Here is a 16992-nt window from a genome sequence, read left to right on the forward strand (position 1 = left end):
GAAGATAAAAAAGATTGGATAGTTCTGCCCCTTGAAGTGAAACTAGTTTCAGTAAAATACTTCAAAAGGCCAGTTCAAGCAGAGAACTTAGCTCCTGATTCTTGCCCTCCTTTGAGATGCCCCAAAATATCTGCCAAGAAAACAAAAACAGGGGCTGGGGTTCTGGCTCAGTGGTAGAACACTTTCCTCTCACATGTGAGGCACTGAGTTCGATCTTCAGCACCACATAAATAAAGTATTGTGCCCATCTTTACAACTAAAAAAAATTTTTTTTAAAAAGCAAATAAAATTCAGAGAATTCTTAAAAAAAATGTTTTCATTACTCCTATTTATATGTTACACAGTATATGATATATAAGAAATCTAAATTTCTACTTCACTCAATATATGCACAGAAATAGCCCAAGGGCAACCTAACAAAATCACATGGACTAGGTGGGTAATAAATATGCATAACTTTCTGTTCTTACCTAAAGTACTAGGTTTGCTAAGAGTGACAGAACAACACAGAATACAACCAAACACAAAATAAGAAGGAAAACCTAAATAAGCTAATTAGATCATTGCCTCCTTTCATTAAAGGTTCAAATAAAAATCTATCCCAGAGTTAATTATTTTGAGAACAGTCTCTAAAACATCATGAGCTTCTCTACAATTAAAGAACCAATTAGTATAAAATAATTTCAAAAACAAAATGAAATAAAGCCAAATAGTAAACCTTTTATTCTCCAAATGATAAAACCATCACAACTGTCCATTTATTACTTTATTTTATTTATCCAATCAGCAACTATTTATTGTAAATTACTAGGAACTATGCCAGATACCAGGGGTATAATAAAGAACAAATTTGATAAAGTTCCTAATCTCTCAGAGTATAGGATACTCTGCAGAAAGGCAGGAAATAAACAAATAATTTCTAGAAGCAATTTTAAAAAATACATTAAGGGGGCATGCTATTTTTAAGAACTACAATAAAAAGCAGCACACCTCATTTAGATCCCAAGCAAAGGGAACAGAGCAAAGTCCTTGAAATGGGAAAAATTTCTGCCTTATTCACCGGGTACAACAACCTTCACTGAAATCCCTGTTTCATTCTCAGTCTAATCCATTCTTCACAAGCAACAGTTAGTTTTAACAAACGTGGCAGACACCAGACCTCACCTACCAGGTCCACCTCAGCCACCCATCTGAGTCCTTCTTTACAAGTCACAGACCTGTCAAACACACTTCACCCACCAGCTTTTCCAGTACTTCCTGGCTGAACTTCCAAAGGTCAAACATAAACCCATATGGCTCGATTATGTGCAAAGAGCTAAGTATTCCATACCCAAGAGTGGAAGCAGAGACGTGGAGGTAGGCGGGAGGCAGGGAGAGGAGGCATGAGAGTGCCAAGCTGCATTTCCAACTTCAAATGGGCTGAGAGTAAGGCTCACATAAATAATGAAACCACTTCCCTTACAGAGTGCATTAGGAACCCAAGCTGCTCTGAAAGAGAAAGATCATCTGGGGCTTTTTCCTCATCCTTTCAATACCTGGCAAAGATGAACCGGGGGTGAAGGAAAGCAAACAGTCTTCCAGACTCCACAGCCACAAGCAGTGAGCATTATATCTGTCACCATTTCACTCATCTCTTTGCCATCTTTTTAAAAAAAATATTTATTTTTTAGTTGTAGGTGGACACAATATCTTTATTTCATTTTTATGTGGCACTAAGGTTTGAACCCAGTGCCTCACGTGTGCTATGCAAGCACTCTACCACTGAGCCACAACCTCAGTTTCTTAAAGTTTTTTCTTTCCTTTGTTTTAAGTAAAGCAGATAATGCTAAGTAGTTTTCTTAGCATTAAAACTAATATGAATAGCATTTGTACCTCTAAATTGTGTAAAGTTCTTTCAGAACTTTTTATGTTTTTTGGTGGTGCTGGGGATTTAGCTCAGGGCCTTGTACATGAAAGACAACCACTCTACCAATTGAGCTATACCCCAGCCCCACGTAAACTTCTTAATATAGTACTATTCTTTATTCTGTGAAAGTCCAAATAAATAACAAAATGCCCAACAGAGTACTATCCTCAGAGCACAGACAAACTGCAATTGGGGGGTTAGGTAGATTTTTTTCCTAGGCTTTTATCATGATTTTAAAAATTGGCTCCAAAGAAGCCAAAGGAACAAAACAAACACCTGCTTCAGAGTTTCACAAACCCGATTCAGATTACTTTGTAAAATATACTTTCATTATTTTTAAGAACATTAATAAAAAAAAGTTCCACAAATGTTAAATTTCCAACATAAAGACTATCGTGAGACATATTAGCTTACTTTGCTGGATCAAAATGATTAGGAAGATACAGGAATGAAGCTTCTCTTGCCACCTCCAAGTATACAGGAGACTTTGGGAACTTTCTGCACACGTGTTACTGGCTGGGAAAACAGTTCTGCATGGTGCTGTTACAGCCACTCACAGAAAACTGCACAAGTGAGCACAATGTCTACACTCCACTAAACGCCAGAGCAAGCTCAGATGCTTCTGCTCAGTACATGCTGTCCATATCAGGGAAAAGAGAACAGAAGTCATGACACTGTGTGATGTCATTTTCACGTTTTCTTTAACTTTGGAGTATATCTGACAGTATACATCTCAATGTTGGTGATTCAAACTTAAAAAATCTCACAAAGAACTTCAAGAGACTAAATAAATTCTTGTTCTCTCTTTTTTTTGTGTATGTGTGTGAACCAGGACTTTATAAAATGAAAATAAAAGGAAATCAAATTCTGAGACTGATATGAGATACCTCAATGCAGTAAATGTGAGATAGGCCCAAAAGGAGGACTCCACAGCTAAAAAGGTTGACTCCACTGATGTCATGCAATGTGAAGCTGGGAAATCAAGTGATTTATTGAAAGTTATAGAAAAGAGAGGTAGGGTGAGTGTAACTAGTGCTCAAGGGTCCAGACTCTCAGATCTCTTCATTACACTATACAATCCTATTTAACAAAGCTCCTGGTCTAGAATCAAGTAAGGAAATATCAACATTTTGCTCCAACATTATTATATAGTCAAAAATCTGCTCCACACAAATGTTAACTGGGCCTAAAAGCATTGAGAGAACTGAAGTTTCTGTCCAGTGCAGCTTAAATCTAAAGTAATGTACAAGTACAACCATAATACAAGATTGTTTTAAAAAACAGAAGCAGGAGGAGGGAGGTTTATCAAAATAGTACAATGGAAGTTCAGAAGAAACAATTATTTCTGGGTAGAAAAATGAGAAATAGGCTCAGACTTGATCAGTAATGATTATACCAATGTTGGCAGATGGGAGGTGGGGAGGAAGAGTAGAGATCCACTATAGCAGGAAAACAGTTAAGTAGTCACCTGTTAGAATTAAATCTACCTAATTTTCAGCTTAAGGAAAAATACAGAGGATAGAAGCACACATTAAATGAAACTAGAGGCAACACTCAGACAAATGCAGACAGGTATACTCTATAAGACCTCAAAAGGTCAATGCCATAGGATCGAAAAGGAGGGTAGTTTCTAGATTTAAAAAGATCTGCAATGTGTAAACATTGACAAAATCTAATTTTGAAAACAAAGCTATAATAGAAACTTCTAAAAGTTTTACTGCAAACAGCAAAAATACAGCTTTAAAACACCCAATGTATACTCAGCAATATTTAACCTCAGCTCAATATATGGATATATTAAAAAAACAATCTTGATTCTTGCTGAGTTCAAGTCAAAGTAGCTGATGCAAGAATACATGCTGACTGTTCTTGGCCATAAAAGTGCACTTAAGTACATACACATTAGTAAAGTCTCAACCTATGGTCCTTGAACTACCAATGAATCATGAGGAGCCTGCTGATAGCATAGTTCTGCACGATAAACTGGGAGGGATGATGAGGGGCAGTGGGCACAATCAGATACAGGTGTCTACCAAATGAAGATAAACCATGCAGGTGGTCTGCAGTAGGGAAAAATGAGAATCACTAATTCAGCAATCCATCGTTATATCCAATTAATTAACCTGTTTTGCCCCAAAGCCACAAAAAATATAACTAATTTGGTAACAAAAGCAAAAATTTGTTATTACTAGTGATTAACACCCAATTTTTTTTTCATTAAGACTCATTAAATAAAGTAATACTAGCTTAAATCTAAAGTAATGTACATGAACAACCATAATACAAGATTGTTTTAAAAAACAGAAGCAGGAGGAGGGAGGTTTATCAAAATAGTACAATGGAAGTTCAGAGGAAACAATTATTTCTGGGTAGAAAAATGAGAAATAGGCTCAGATTTATGCAAAAGTGCTGCAAAAGTCTTGCATTTACAGTTAAAAACAAAATCAAGTTTAAAGTCCATCTATTAAAACCTGTCCAAAAGAAAGAGCGATGTCCTGAACTAGGACTATCAAAAGTCAGAGAAATGATATATCCTGTCGCAGTCCGGCTGCAGCAGAATAAGGGGGGGGGGGGGGGGGGGGGTGACGAACGACTTGTGTAGATTGATACAGCAGGAGTAGGAGCCGTTTATTGCAGGACAGGAGCAGTATTTATACATTCCACACAGCTTATCTAATTAACATAAACTAGATACATCAGTGAACCAATCAGGAATCTCCACACTTAATGGCTCGCTTTTGTTACTTCTCAAACCACTCCCTCTGGCATTTTGCCAGGCACCATCCAGACTTGTTTAGGAACTCTAACATTCCCCTGGCAAAATGCCAGGTGTTATTTTGACTTGTTTACAGACTCTAACATTATCCTATCATTTCCAAGAGATTAAAGCTTCTGTCAATAATATATAATGCTAATTCCTGATTCTTAGAGATGAAAAAACAGCCTAATTTAATACCAACAGCAAAAAAAAAAAAAAAATCATCTGGACTGGGACTTCAACCTTTTTTGGTTGAACCAAAAAACCAAAGGACCAACCAGTCCAAAGGAAGTTAAATGATTAGGTAGCAGATATAAAGGCCCAGTCTTTTTAATGTAAACTCCAATGAGCAATCTCTTTCCAAAAAAGATTCATCTTTCCCCATATTCAATTCTTTCCAATTATGGCTTCCAAGAATTTAGTTCCATTCCTGCAGACCTGCCCACCCAGAATATCACTGTGTTCCCACCTACTCCTCCTCACTGCCCATTTTCCTTTCAGTATTCTCCCCACAACTCCATGCCTAGTAAAATCAACTACCCTCTGCTTTACATCAAGTAAATGCTTCCTAGTTCACAGTATAAATCTCTTTCCAAAGTGATATAAAATTTTATGCATCCTCTTCATAAAACCCTAGAGTTCACCAACCAAGAAACTTTGGAGAATTTTTACTTCCACTGTTACACTAAGAATAAAGGGAGAAAAATGAAATCTTTAGACTGCATGCTAAATTTTGATTCATTAACATAGGCAGAACGGAAAGAATAGAAGCATAAAAAATTCTGATAAAACAACCTATTTAGATGATGTATAGGTTACTGAAAATACACAAGAAAGAGTTGTGCATGATATTTTTTGTAAAGAAATTCTTGTGGGGCTGGGCTTATGGCTCAGTTAGAGCACTCGACTAGCATGCATGAAGCACTGAGTTTGATCATCAGCACCACATAAAAATAAATAAACGTATTGTGTCCACCTACAATTAAAAAATAAATATTTTTTAAAAAGAAGTCTTGTAAACAATATGTTTGTTCTGAATCACACCAACCTCTGAAGGGCTATTGGTATGTTTTAGGGTCTACCTTGTTTTAGGATATAATTAACAAACTTGGGCTAGAATTTCTGTAAACATAACCAGAATGAAATACAACTGAACCAAATTATTTTCGGAAGTAAGAATCATCTGATCAAAACAATCAAATTTACCAGTTTCATAAGCAAACACACCTGTTCTCCAATAAGGCAACAAAATTTAGTACAACAGGTACCTAGTACATGTCAGGTCCTGGTTAAGGTGATTTCTCTCATTTCTCCGACTTATGTGAAGGTTCATGACTGAGTTCTTGTATTTTCTGCCTCTTGCACTTGCTTACAGCATCATTCACTTTAACACCGCCAGTCAGCCTCCCTTAGCCAATTCCAAGACCCACACTGGTGATCCTTAACTGGTAAGGAGAGTTCCACTGCTGAACTTCTGGACCATGATGTCTCTACTTAAACATTTTTCTGCCATTTATACTTTAACATACAGAATGCTAAACCAGGACTTTCCCCAAGATTTCTCTTTCTGTCAAGTCACCAATATTCCTGGCCACCTGGGTTCACAAACATGGTATTATTTTCTTTCTTTTATATCCCTATATCCAATAAATCACCAAATCACACCATTTTCCCTGTGGGTTCCTCATTCTACCCTCTTCCCATTTCAAGCAATCCTAGGCCAGTACTTCTCAAACTATTTTTTTTTTGGGGGGGGGGAATGACAGGGATTAAACTCGAGGGGTTCTTACCCACTGGGCCACATTCCCACCCCTTTTAATTTTTTATTTTGAAACAGGGTCTCAACTAAGTTGCTTAGGACCTCGTTAAATTGCTGAGGCTGGCTTTGAACTTGTGATCTTCCTGCCTCAGCATCCGGAGTCACTGGGATTATAGGTGTGCGCCACCACTACCAGCTAGTACCTCTCAACCTTTATTGTGCATAGGAACCACTTGAGTATCTTGTTAAAATGCAGATTCTTACTCAGTAGATCAGGATGGAGCATGAGGTTGCACATTTCTAACATGCTCCCAGATGACAGACAACAAGCTACTAAAGCAGCAAAGTGCGAGAAGGTAAATCCTTTGAGGAAATAGACATACCCACCTCCCACCACCATAATCCAAGAAATTAGAATAGAGGTTCAATTAATACTCAGTGAGTGAATATAAGGCAGTAAGCACACACTGCCAGAGACAGCTCTTCTCCCGGGGAGTCCCGTCCAGTTTCCCCACGTGTCCTGCTACACACACCACTCTAACTAACACAGCCACCTAACTACCTCTACCCAAAGCATGTGTTACTTACAACCACTTTCAAGCCTCAGTTCATAACTATTCTTCCATCTGGTACTCTCTGTACCAGTCTGTGAAGAGCTTATCTTTAAAACTAGCTTATCTTGACCACTTTACACAGCTTCCTCGCCAACCCCACACGGTCAAGATCACTTTGTTTTCTTTATTTCCTCAGCACCTGCAGTTTACCCTGTGGTGTCATCTGTTCATATGGTGCTTTAGTTCCCTCATGTGTACACCCTATGCTTTCTTAAAAAAAGGATTTTGAATACTGAAGAGAATGGATTATGATTCCTCTTTTTGGATCAGTACAACATAGCATTCCGTGGGTAACTCAATGCTTGACGACTATAAAATAATTCCTCAGAAAACACAGCCAACATATCTATAGATTAAAAAATTGAAGTGTGGGCTGTGGTTGTGGCTCAGTGGTAGAGCGCTTGCCTAGCATGTGTGAGGCACTGGGTTCCATTCTCAGGACTACATATAAGCAAATAAATAAATAAAGGTCCATTAATAACTAATAAAAATATTTTTTAAAAAAAGCTGAAGTGTTTATGCATTTTCTTTGTTAACTTTACAAAACCATTTTATTGTTAGTTAACCTTTCCATAGATGAGGCAGAAGAAATAAACTTAAAAAATTTCTGTTCATAGATTAGAAAGCAAAAGTTACTTGTTAACTGTGTAAATTACTGGTTGTAGATCTATTTATTCTCTATCCATCAATGAAGGGTTAAAATAAACATACAATATATGTATATAAAAAACAAGCTAAAAGCATAAGCAACAAAAGATGACAACCTGACTCTAGTAAAGTTACAAATTTTGTGTACAAAAGACACCATCAAGAGGGTAGAAAGACAATCCGCAAAATGGGAGAAAATATTTGCAAATCATGTATCTGATAATAACAAAGAATTCCTACAACTAAACAAAAGTCCAAACACCCCATTAAAAATGGGCAAAGAACCTGAATAGACATTTTTCCAAAGAAGATACATACATGGCTACCAAAGACATGAAAAGATGCTTAACGCTAGTACTTATTAGAAAAATGCAAATCTGGGCTGGGGTTATGGCTCAGCAGTAGAGCGACTGCCTAGCATGTTCGAGGCCCTGGGGTTCAATCCTCAGCACCACATGAAAATAAATAAGTAAAATAAAGGTACTTTGTCCAACTACAACTAAAAAAATAAATTAAAAAGAAAAAGAAAAAAAGAAATGCAAATCAAACCAAAACAACACTGCTTCACAAACACAAGAGTAGCTATGATTTTAAAAAATGGAAAATAACAAATATTGGTGAAGATGTGGAGAAATTAGAACCATTACTGTGGAAAACAGTTTGGCAGGCCCTCATAAGATAAACACAGAACTACTATATGACCCAATAATTTCACTACTAAGTATACAGCCAAAAGAGAGTCTCTGTTATGAGACACCAAAGTTCATATCCGCATTATTCATATCAAAATGCAGAAACAAACCAACTCACACCAATAGATGAATGAGTAAACAAAATGTGGTACATACATACAATGGAATATTATTCAATCATAAAAAGGATTAAGCCAGGTGCAGCAGCATACATCTGTAATCCTAGCAACTACAGAGACCTAGCCAGGAGGATCCAAGTTCCAGGCCAGCCTCAGCAACGTAGCAGGACCCTATCTCAAAAAAAAAAAAAAAAAAAAAAAAAGGACTGGGGTGCAGCTCAGGTAAAGCTGGGTTCAACTCCTAGTACTGCAAAAAGATAACAAATGAATAACCATAAAATTAAAGGATACATGCTACTATAGGATGAACTGGGAGAGCTCCATCATGATAAAGTTGAAACAAACCATAAACAAAAGGACAAATACTACGAGATTCCAATTAATATAAAACATCTAGAATTGGAAAATCCATAGTGTCAAAAGTAGAAAGGAGAGGGAACAGAGAGAGATTGCTTATTGGATTCAATCTGTTTGGAGTGATAAAAATTTTTGGAAATGGATAGTGTAATGATTATATAATACTAGAAAATAGTGCCACTGAATCGTATACTTAAAATGGTTAAAATGATAAATTTTATGTATGTTTTACCATAATACAATAAAAAGACAAAAGGAAGGATGGGAGTAAGGAAGGAAATAACACTCTTTATTGCAGCCCTGGATTTAAGCTCTGACTGCTGTGTAGAAGCTATGTGTGTTGAGTAAGATACTATATTTGTCTGGGCTTCAATCCCTCATCTATAAAACAGATAATACCTCACAAGTTGTTGGGAATTCAATAAGAGAACTTAATCCCTTAGCACAAGACCTGTTATATAATAAATACCAGATAAATGGTAGATGTTATTATTCAAAAACCATTGTTACTCATCAAGTAGGTGTCTGCAAGGCTTCTATAAATGGATATCTAAAAGAACTTCATGATGTTCCCAAGACATTCTGGAAAAAAGACTAAAATGATGAGTGTCCAGCATTAGATTATCCTCCTGGAAACCTGGACACTTGGGACCACCAGGGCCAGCTCTCGTGGGATGTCACTGAAACATACAGAATGACACCTGGAGATCTTAACTTACACAGCACCACTTTCACAAAAGATGTAAACTAAGAAAATAAGCTTGTTGGCTGTCTTCAACTAATTTTATTGGTGTTTTTCCTTGCACGCTTATTTAAAAAAATCATAAGGGACTTAATTCCTTAGCAAAATGCCATGGGCAAAGCCTTGCTTAGAGGTTCTAGGTGAAAAACAGCAACACTGCAATGTCATCATAATAAAGCAGAGAACCATACAGCATAAGTTATCTTAAAATGTCAAAACAATGGGAAATTCTAGGAGCATGAAAATTGGAGAGCCCTGTTAAATAATCTTGCATAACTTCTATGACATACCTATCTTAATTAGAATTAGATTTAAAAAACCAGTCTAACTAACTGATTGCAAATTCAAATTCTAGGCAAAGTATGCTAGAAAAAGATCCTAAGAGTGATTCCAAATAGATAATACAAATCTTAAGCCATTTCCATATTCTAAAATCTCTTGCAAAAAGTTCCAAAATTCCCTCTGATAAGTAATTTGCCTAATAAGGAGGTTTTTATTGATATACAAAATTAATCTGCACATGTAAGCGACTTGGATCCAAAGGAAAAGAACAAGTACCTCAAATGGCCAGAAAGATAAAATTTTAAGCTGGTTTTTTTTTTGTTATTGTTGTTCTTTTGTTTTTTTTAATATTTATTTTTTAGGTGTAGATGGATACAACACAATGCATTTATTTTTATGTGGTGCTGAGGATCGAACCCGGGTTCCACCCGTGCTAGGCAAGAGCTCTACCGCTGAGCCACAATCCCAGCCCTTTTAAGCTATTTTTTAAATAAGATTGGCTGTATTTGAAGATGCTCAAGGCATCCTAAAATGGTGATATTTGTACAACATTGAGAATGTAATTAAACCTGTCATGAAAAGCATCTGAAGACTATATTACACTCCATATTAATAATCATATTTTTCACAACCTAACATATCCAGATTAAAACTATTAACCACCATTGCATGTTTGAAAAGCTAAGATTTGGGAGTGATACTGGCCACATTATATTGTTATAATGGGTGTGTGTGTGTGTACAAATATGTAACAAAAATTGCCATCAATATGTTCAACTGTAATGTATCTATAAAAAATATGGGGGAAAAAAAGCTAAGATCTGTGCCAACACCCTCATGAAAAAGTTTTTCCCTTCCCAACAACAACAAACCTACTTAAAAAGCAAGAACTCTTTAACAAGTTAACCTGAAACTAACACCTGAACTAATTTCATTAAACCACAAGCAGCACTCAACTATCTTAACAAATAATGAACAATAAAAGCTTCCACAATTAAATTCCAGAAAGAATACTTTTACCCAGCTAGACCCTTCAGCAATCCTACCACAGTTACAAAGGACCATGCCCTTTCACCAGAAGAAAATAAAGAAGCTTGGTGATAGGTATTCATTTTCCTAAACTTTTCTTTGGAAGGCATAAAGCACAGTCTGTGGTCCAGAGAACCTAGTCCTCAAAGAAATTGATACTACAGCTTTCCAACAGGATACTACTGGTAATAAATTACCCAAAGCTAGGATGTCATGCTTTTAAAAGCCCATACTAAAATGCCCGGCTGGTCATTAAGTCACACCACCATAAGGCTTAAATAAATTAGCTCAAGTTTATTACAAAGAAAAGTATTTATTATAATTTTAATGTATGTAAAAACTTAAAAACACTATAAGAAGTCTTCCGTGTCATTAATAAATGCCTCGTTTAGATGAAGAATCATTCTGACCACCAATTTGACCTTAAACCAAGGGTGTTTTAAATCATGCCCTTTTTATCTGCCTGCTTTGTTGTACTGAGGATTTCAATGTGCCACCAAGTCATTATGAAGTGACACGAAGTGCACTACAAAGGAGCATTTCAGACTAGTTTTTCAAGGCCACCTTTACTACTGAGCTCTCAAATCATTTGCCCAGGATTTAGTCATACAGGATACCCGCAGATTTTCATGGAGTGACATGGCTAAACATTATATAATCCGGGAAATCCATCGGCCAAAAGTTAGGGACATATGGTTCGAGGACAGAGCTTAAGCGGCAGGGCAAGCGACGAGTCTAAATGTTAGTATGTGAAGAAAAAGTTGTAAGCCCTCTCATTCTCAAGCAATTCGGTGTAGGAGCTGACAAACATGCACCCACTTGGAAGCACCTAATATCAGGTCCAAAACAGACCCACGCTGTCCTCGCCGCTGTCCTCGCCGCTGTTCCTAGAAGCGCGTTTCTCGGCTGACATTCTAACCTCCGCACGTTCGGTGCCACTTCTGGGGAATGTGCACCACTACTCTGCGGCTCCGCGGCTGCGGACGACCAGTCCCCACACGGCTCCACCGGCTGCTAACTAAGGGGAGGAGGCCTTCGTGCTGGGAACTTTTCAAGTGCTGGTCCCGGGCCGGCGCTGCTCCCTCCCCGCAGCCGGGCGGGACCTGGCGGCCACCGCGGCCGGCACCCGCACGCGGCAGCCAAGAGCCACGTCTGGCCGAGCGGACGCTTCCCTCCCTCCTAACGCAGAGTGCGCCCGGCCGGCCCTGGAAACTCCAGGTTTAAATGGCCCGAGGCGACCGGCGGGCAGCTGTCATCGGACACTCGGGAAAGCCGAGCCGGCCACTCCGCGCCCCGCGCCTCCGCGCCGCCATCCCGCCCCCAGCCCCGCGCCCGGGCGCCCGCCCGCCAGCCCCGGTCTCCCCCGCGCGGCGGGCAAGGCGGCCGGAAGCGGGGCGCGGGATGACGCGGAGCGGGATGACAAAGGGGCGCGGGCGGGCGCGCGGCCGCGGGGGTCGGGACAGGTGGCCGGGCCCGGCCGGGAACAATGGGGGGCCGCGGCCGCCCCCTGGCGCTCACCTACCTCCGGTGCCCTCCGAGTTCTCGTTGAGGCTGCCCGAGGAGTCGTGCTGGGCGCCCACACACCCGCCCATGGGGGCCCTGGCCTCGTCCGCCACCTCCGCGCTTGTCCGGCCAGCCGCCGCCTCGGCCTCCTCGGGCGCCGCCGCCGCCGAGCTCCGGACAGGCGCGCCGCCCGCTCGCCGCTGGCCCAGCCCCCGCCCCCTCGCCGCCCCACCCACCGCCTTGGCTCTGCCCCTTCCTCCGCGCCCGCCGCCTCAGCCCCCGGGCCGCCAGCCCAGCAGGCCCGGCCCGAGCGCTGCGCTCGCCTCCGCCTCGGCCCCGCCGGGCCGGGCTTGGCCCATGCCGGGCGGGCCGCAGCGCCCGCCTCGCTCCTCCCTCACAGCCCCGCACTGCCGCGTCCGGGCGAGCCCCGCGCCGCCGCCGCCGCCGCCCGTCCACCAGGCCCCATCGGCCCCCGCCCGCGGCGCCGCCCTCCGCACCCGCACGGCCTGGGCTCGGCCCGGCCCGCCCGGAACCGCCTGGAGGGCGGGGCCGCGGGACGCCACGCTCTGATTGGCTGCGGCCGGCGCGAGCGGCGGGGGCGGGGCGCGAGCGGAGTCGAGGGGTCTGCGGAGGGGCGGGAGGGGGCCACGCGGGGAAGAAAGGAAGGGAGCCGCCTGGAGCGGGAATAGCGGGCGGGAGGGGGCGAGCCGAGTTTGGGGCCCGCCCGGGCCGGGCCGTCTGCTCTTTCTGGCGGAGGCGGGTGGGGAGGGGACTTGGAGAAGTAGTGAAGGCAGACGCGTAGGCAGGCTGGGGCCCGGGTATTCGGGGAGGGGGTGCTGCTGAACGTGGAGGTACCCGCAGCTCTGGAGTTGGTGCCCTGCTCCCTGGGTCGATACCCCGCGTCTGGGCTTCCCTGGCCTGCGCCCTCCCCAGGCCCTCGAAAACCACGGCGCCCCATCCCCGGGGGCGTCCCTGTGGTCTCTCCCCGCGCTCTCCCCGGTTACGGGCCCGGCGAGCGGTGCAGCGGGGGAGCTGAGCGTGGCTCGCGCGCGAGGCTCCGTCTGCACCGGGTCGGTGATCCAGACGGTACTTCTCAAGATCCTGCCTTTGAGCGTCTTAAATCGTCTTTCGAACAAAGTGAGATATAAATCAGTGAAAACCCCTGCCTTTCCTGAAGTCGAATTGGGTTCGCTGACCACGCCCAACATTCTTGGCAGTTACCGTCCTAATCCAAGCCAAATTGTTAATGGTCCCTTTAGATTTGTGCTTCTGACTATGAGGACTTGAAATTTTTATCATCCTGCTTAGGCCTTTCTGAAGCTTATGCCTGCCGAAGAGCCGTTTTAACTATCTGCTCCACTTTTATACCAGACTTTCTTTTTTTAACATCCTGGGTCAGCTTTTGCTTAGCATTAAAAAAATAAAATAAGTGAAATACCTAAGAAAGAGATGCTCTGCAGTTTGGGATTTGCATTTAAATGTATTCTCATACACTGCTGGTGGGAGTTTAAATTGGTTCAGTCTCTTTGCAAAGCAATTCGCCAATGCGGATCAAGAACCTTAAAATGTTCATAGCCTTTGAACATTATTGTATATCTATCTATCTGGAAATCTAGATCTCACAAACAATCCAAATTTCAGAGATTTAAGTCTTTAGTGTTCATTTGATAATCAGATGAAACTGAAGGTTAAACAATAAACAAACCCCTGAACTCATGTGAACACTCAGAAATGTCTTATGAGAAATAGAAGGTCTGCTGTACTGGACTTACACTGAAGGATTAGCTTTGTTCTCAGCTGTGGTCCTGAACTTTCAAAAAGAGCTTATCACAATCAATATTGTTATGAGTTTTCAGAGGTGGCTGAGATCAGGGGCTGTGTAACAAAGCCCATCTGAGCTTTCTCACATTGGCAGACATCATTTTATTTCCCTGAAAGAGAGAAGCTGCATACTGAATATTTGCAAAGAAATTGCTTTGTCCTGAATTTCGCTCTAGAAATTGCAGGAACCAAGACTTCTACCATGTCTATTAAACAGATGGTAGGTACCCAAATGAGGAGGGCTTTCTGCTGAGCCGTGAGGAGTTGGCACTAGCAAGAGACTGCAATCTCCCAGAAAGAGTCTCAGCAATGGTTATTCTCCACCCCCCTTCATCTTAGAGCAGAGACTCAGTTCCTAGGAGCAGAGTGGCATAGCAGTAAGGGTCCCAGCTCTGCCGTTAACTTTCTGGGTTGGAATTTGGCTTCCAACTTGTATTAGCTATGTGACCTTAAATTTCTGCAGAGTTCAGTTTTTTTGCCTGTAAAATTGGGCCAATAATGATGCTGCAAGCTTCATGGGGGAGTTCTGTAACTCATCTCTTCATATCTGACATCGCCTATCTCAACTTACTGCACAGCCCAGTATATTTAATACCTTCCACAGGAATAGTGTGTGTGGTGTGTGTGTGTGTATATATATGTTCTTTAAATAAACTTTTTCCCAGTACTGGCGGTTAAACATAGGGCACACTATCGCTATACATCCTCAGCCCTTCTTAAATTTTTTTAAAATTTTATTTTAGGACAGGGTCTCACAAAGTTGCCCAGGCAACTTAAAATTCCTCACTTAGGATCCTCCTGCTTCAGCCTTCCAAGTGGCTAGGATTACCAGGCATACAATACCACACTTAGCAAAAAAATTTTAAATAAAATCTTTGGGAATATATATTATTCATAAGCTATGTATTCCACCAATTTAAATTGTACAAAACATTGCATTTTTATTATTTTCACAGTCCATTAATTCTAAGATATTTTTATCATCCCCAAAAGAAACCCCATACCTATCAGCAGTCACTCCCCAAACTTCCAATCTCTCCAACCCAGCCCTTGACAAACCACAAATCTACTTTCTGTCCCTATAGATTTAACTTTTGTGGGTCAAATAAATGCAATCATAAAATAGATAGCCTTTTTTGGCTGGTGTCTTTCACAGAGCATTTTTCAAGGTTTATCATGTTATAACATATAACAGTGTTCACTCCTGTTGTGACTAGGTATTCCATTGTATGGTTAGACATTTACTTACCCTTCCATCTATGGCTGGGCATTTGGGATATTTCCATTTGGGGACTATTACAAATAAAGCTGCTGTGAGCATTCGTGTACCGGTTTTTATGTGACACATTATCGATGGTTTGGGGTATATCCTAGGGCTAGAATTGCTTGCTCTGTGGTAACTATGTTTAACTTGCTGAAGAATTGACAAACTTTTCTAAAGTGACTGCCCCATTTCACATTCCCACCAGTAGTATATGACAGTTCCAATTTCTCAGCATTTTTTTTAAACAATATTATTGTCCATCTTTAATGTTAGATACCCTGGTAGATATGTAGGATATCTCACTGTGGTTTTGACTTGCATTTCCCTAATGGCTAATAAGGTTGAACAGCTTTTACATATTTCAGGCTGTTTGTCTGTTTTTGGAAAAATATCTACTCATTTATCTATTCTCCACTTTTTTTTTCTTCAGGACTAAGAATTGAACCCAGCAGTCTTACCACTGAGCTACATCCCCATCCATTTTTACTTTTTATTTTGGGACAGGGTCTCTCTTAATAGCCCAGGTTGGCCTTAAACTTATGACTCTCCTGCCTCAGCCTCCCTGATAGCTGGAATTATAGGTGTGTGTCACCCCGCCCAATTCCTTACCCCCTTTTAAATCGAATTATTTGCCTTTTTATATTGGACTGTAAGGGTTCCTAATATATTCCAGAAACATGTCCCTTAGCAGATATGTGCTTCGTAAATATTTTCTCCCACTGTAGGTTGTCTTTTAACTTTCTCAATAGTGTCATTTGAAGCACAAACAATTTTAATTTTAATGAAATCCACTTTACCTAATTTTTCTTTGGCTGCTTGGGCTTTGGGGCTCCATTGTGAAGACATTGTCTAACCCACAGTCCTGCAGATTTGTACCTACATTTTCCTCTGAGTGTTGTAGTTTGGACTCTTGCAGTTAGGTCTTTGATTCACTTTGAGGGTCTTTTTTCTTTTATTTTTCAAGTTGTAAAATACACATAAAATAAAATGACTTAATTTTTGTACATGGTATAAAGTAGGAGTCCAACTTCATTCTTGCATGTGGACTTCCAGTGTCCAAGCATCTTTTGTTGAAAGACTGCTTTTCCCCCACCGAATGATCCTGGAACTCTTTTGAAAATAAGTTAACATAAATATTAGTTTATTTCTGGACTCTCAATTTTATCTTATTGATCTTTATGTCTTGATTATGTAAGTGCCACACAGTTTTGATTACTTTTACAATAAGTTTTTTTAATTGTCAATGGATCTTTTATTTATACATGGTGCTGAGGATTGAACCCAGGGACTTGCACATGCCCGGCAAGTGCTCTACCACTGAGCCACAACACCAGCCTGCAATAAGTTTTGAAGTTGGGCAGTGTGAGTCCTCTTTTTTGACCTGAGGTCCCGATGTTACCCAGGCTGGCCTTGAACTCCTGGGCTCAGGGAATCCTGCCTCAAGTGTGCACCACCCACCAAGATTGTTCTCCACTTTCAAGGTTGTTTGGGCTCTTCT

The 16992-nt window shown here is 41.1% G+C and overlaps 1 protein-coding gene across 2 annotated transcripts in view; it reads right to left on the reverse strand.

Moving 5' to 3' along the window:
* Positions 1-12588, reverse strand: part of Ubtd2 (ubiquitin domain containing 2) — a 66415-nt gene extending 53827 nt beyond the window's left edge. For both annotated transcript variants that reach the window (XM_046421374.2, XM_046421372.2), the window contains exon 1: positions 12429-12588. In XM_046421374.2, coding sequence (XP_046277330.1) covers positions 12429-12498 — 70 coding nt within the window. In that variant the 5' untranslated portion in view covers positions 12499-12588. The remainder of the gene's footprint in view (positions 1-12428) is intronic.
* Between the last annotated feature and the right edge of the window lie 4404 nt (positions 12589-16992).

The sequence above is a fragment of the Marmota monax genome, unplaced genomic scaffold (genome assembly GCF_021218885.2).
Source record: "Marmota monax isolate L192 unplaced genomic scaffold, Marmota_monax_Labrador192_F-V1.1 WCK01_AAM20220418_F8-fsc00084, whole genome shotgun sequence".
Lineage (NCBI taxonomy): Eukaryota > Metazoa > Chordata > Mammalia > Rodentia > Sciuridae > Marmota > Marmota monax.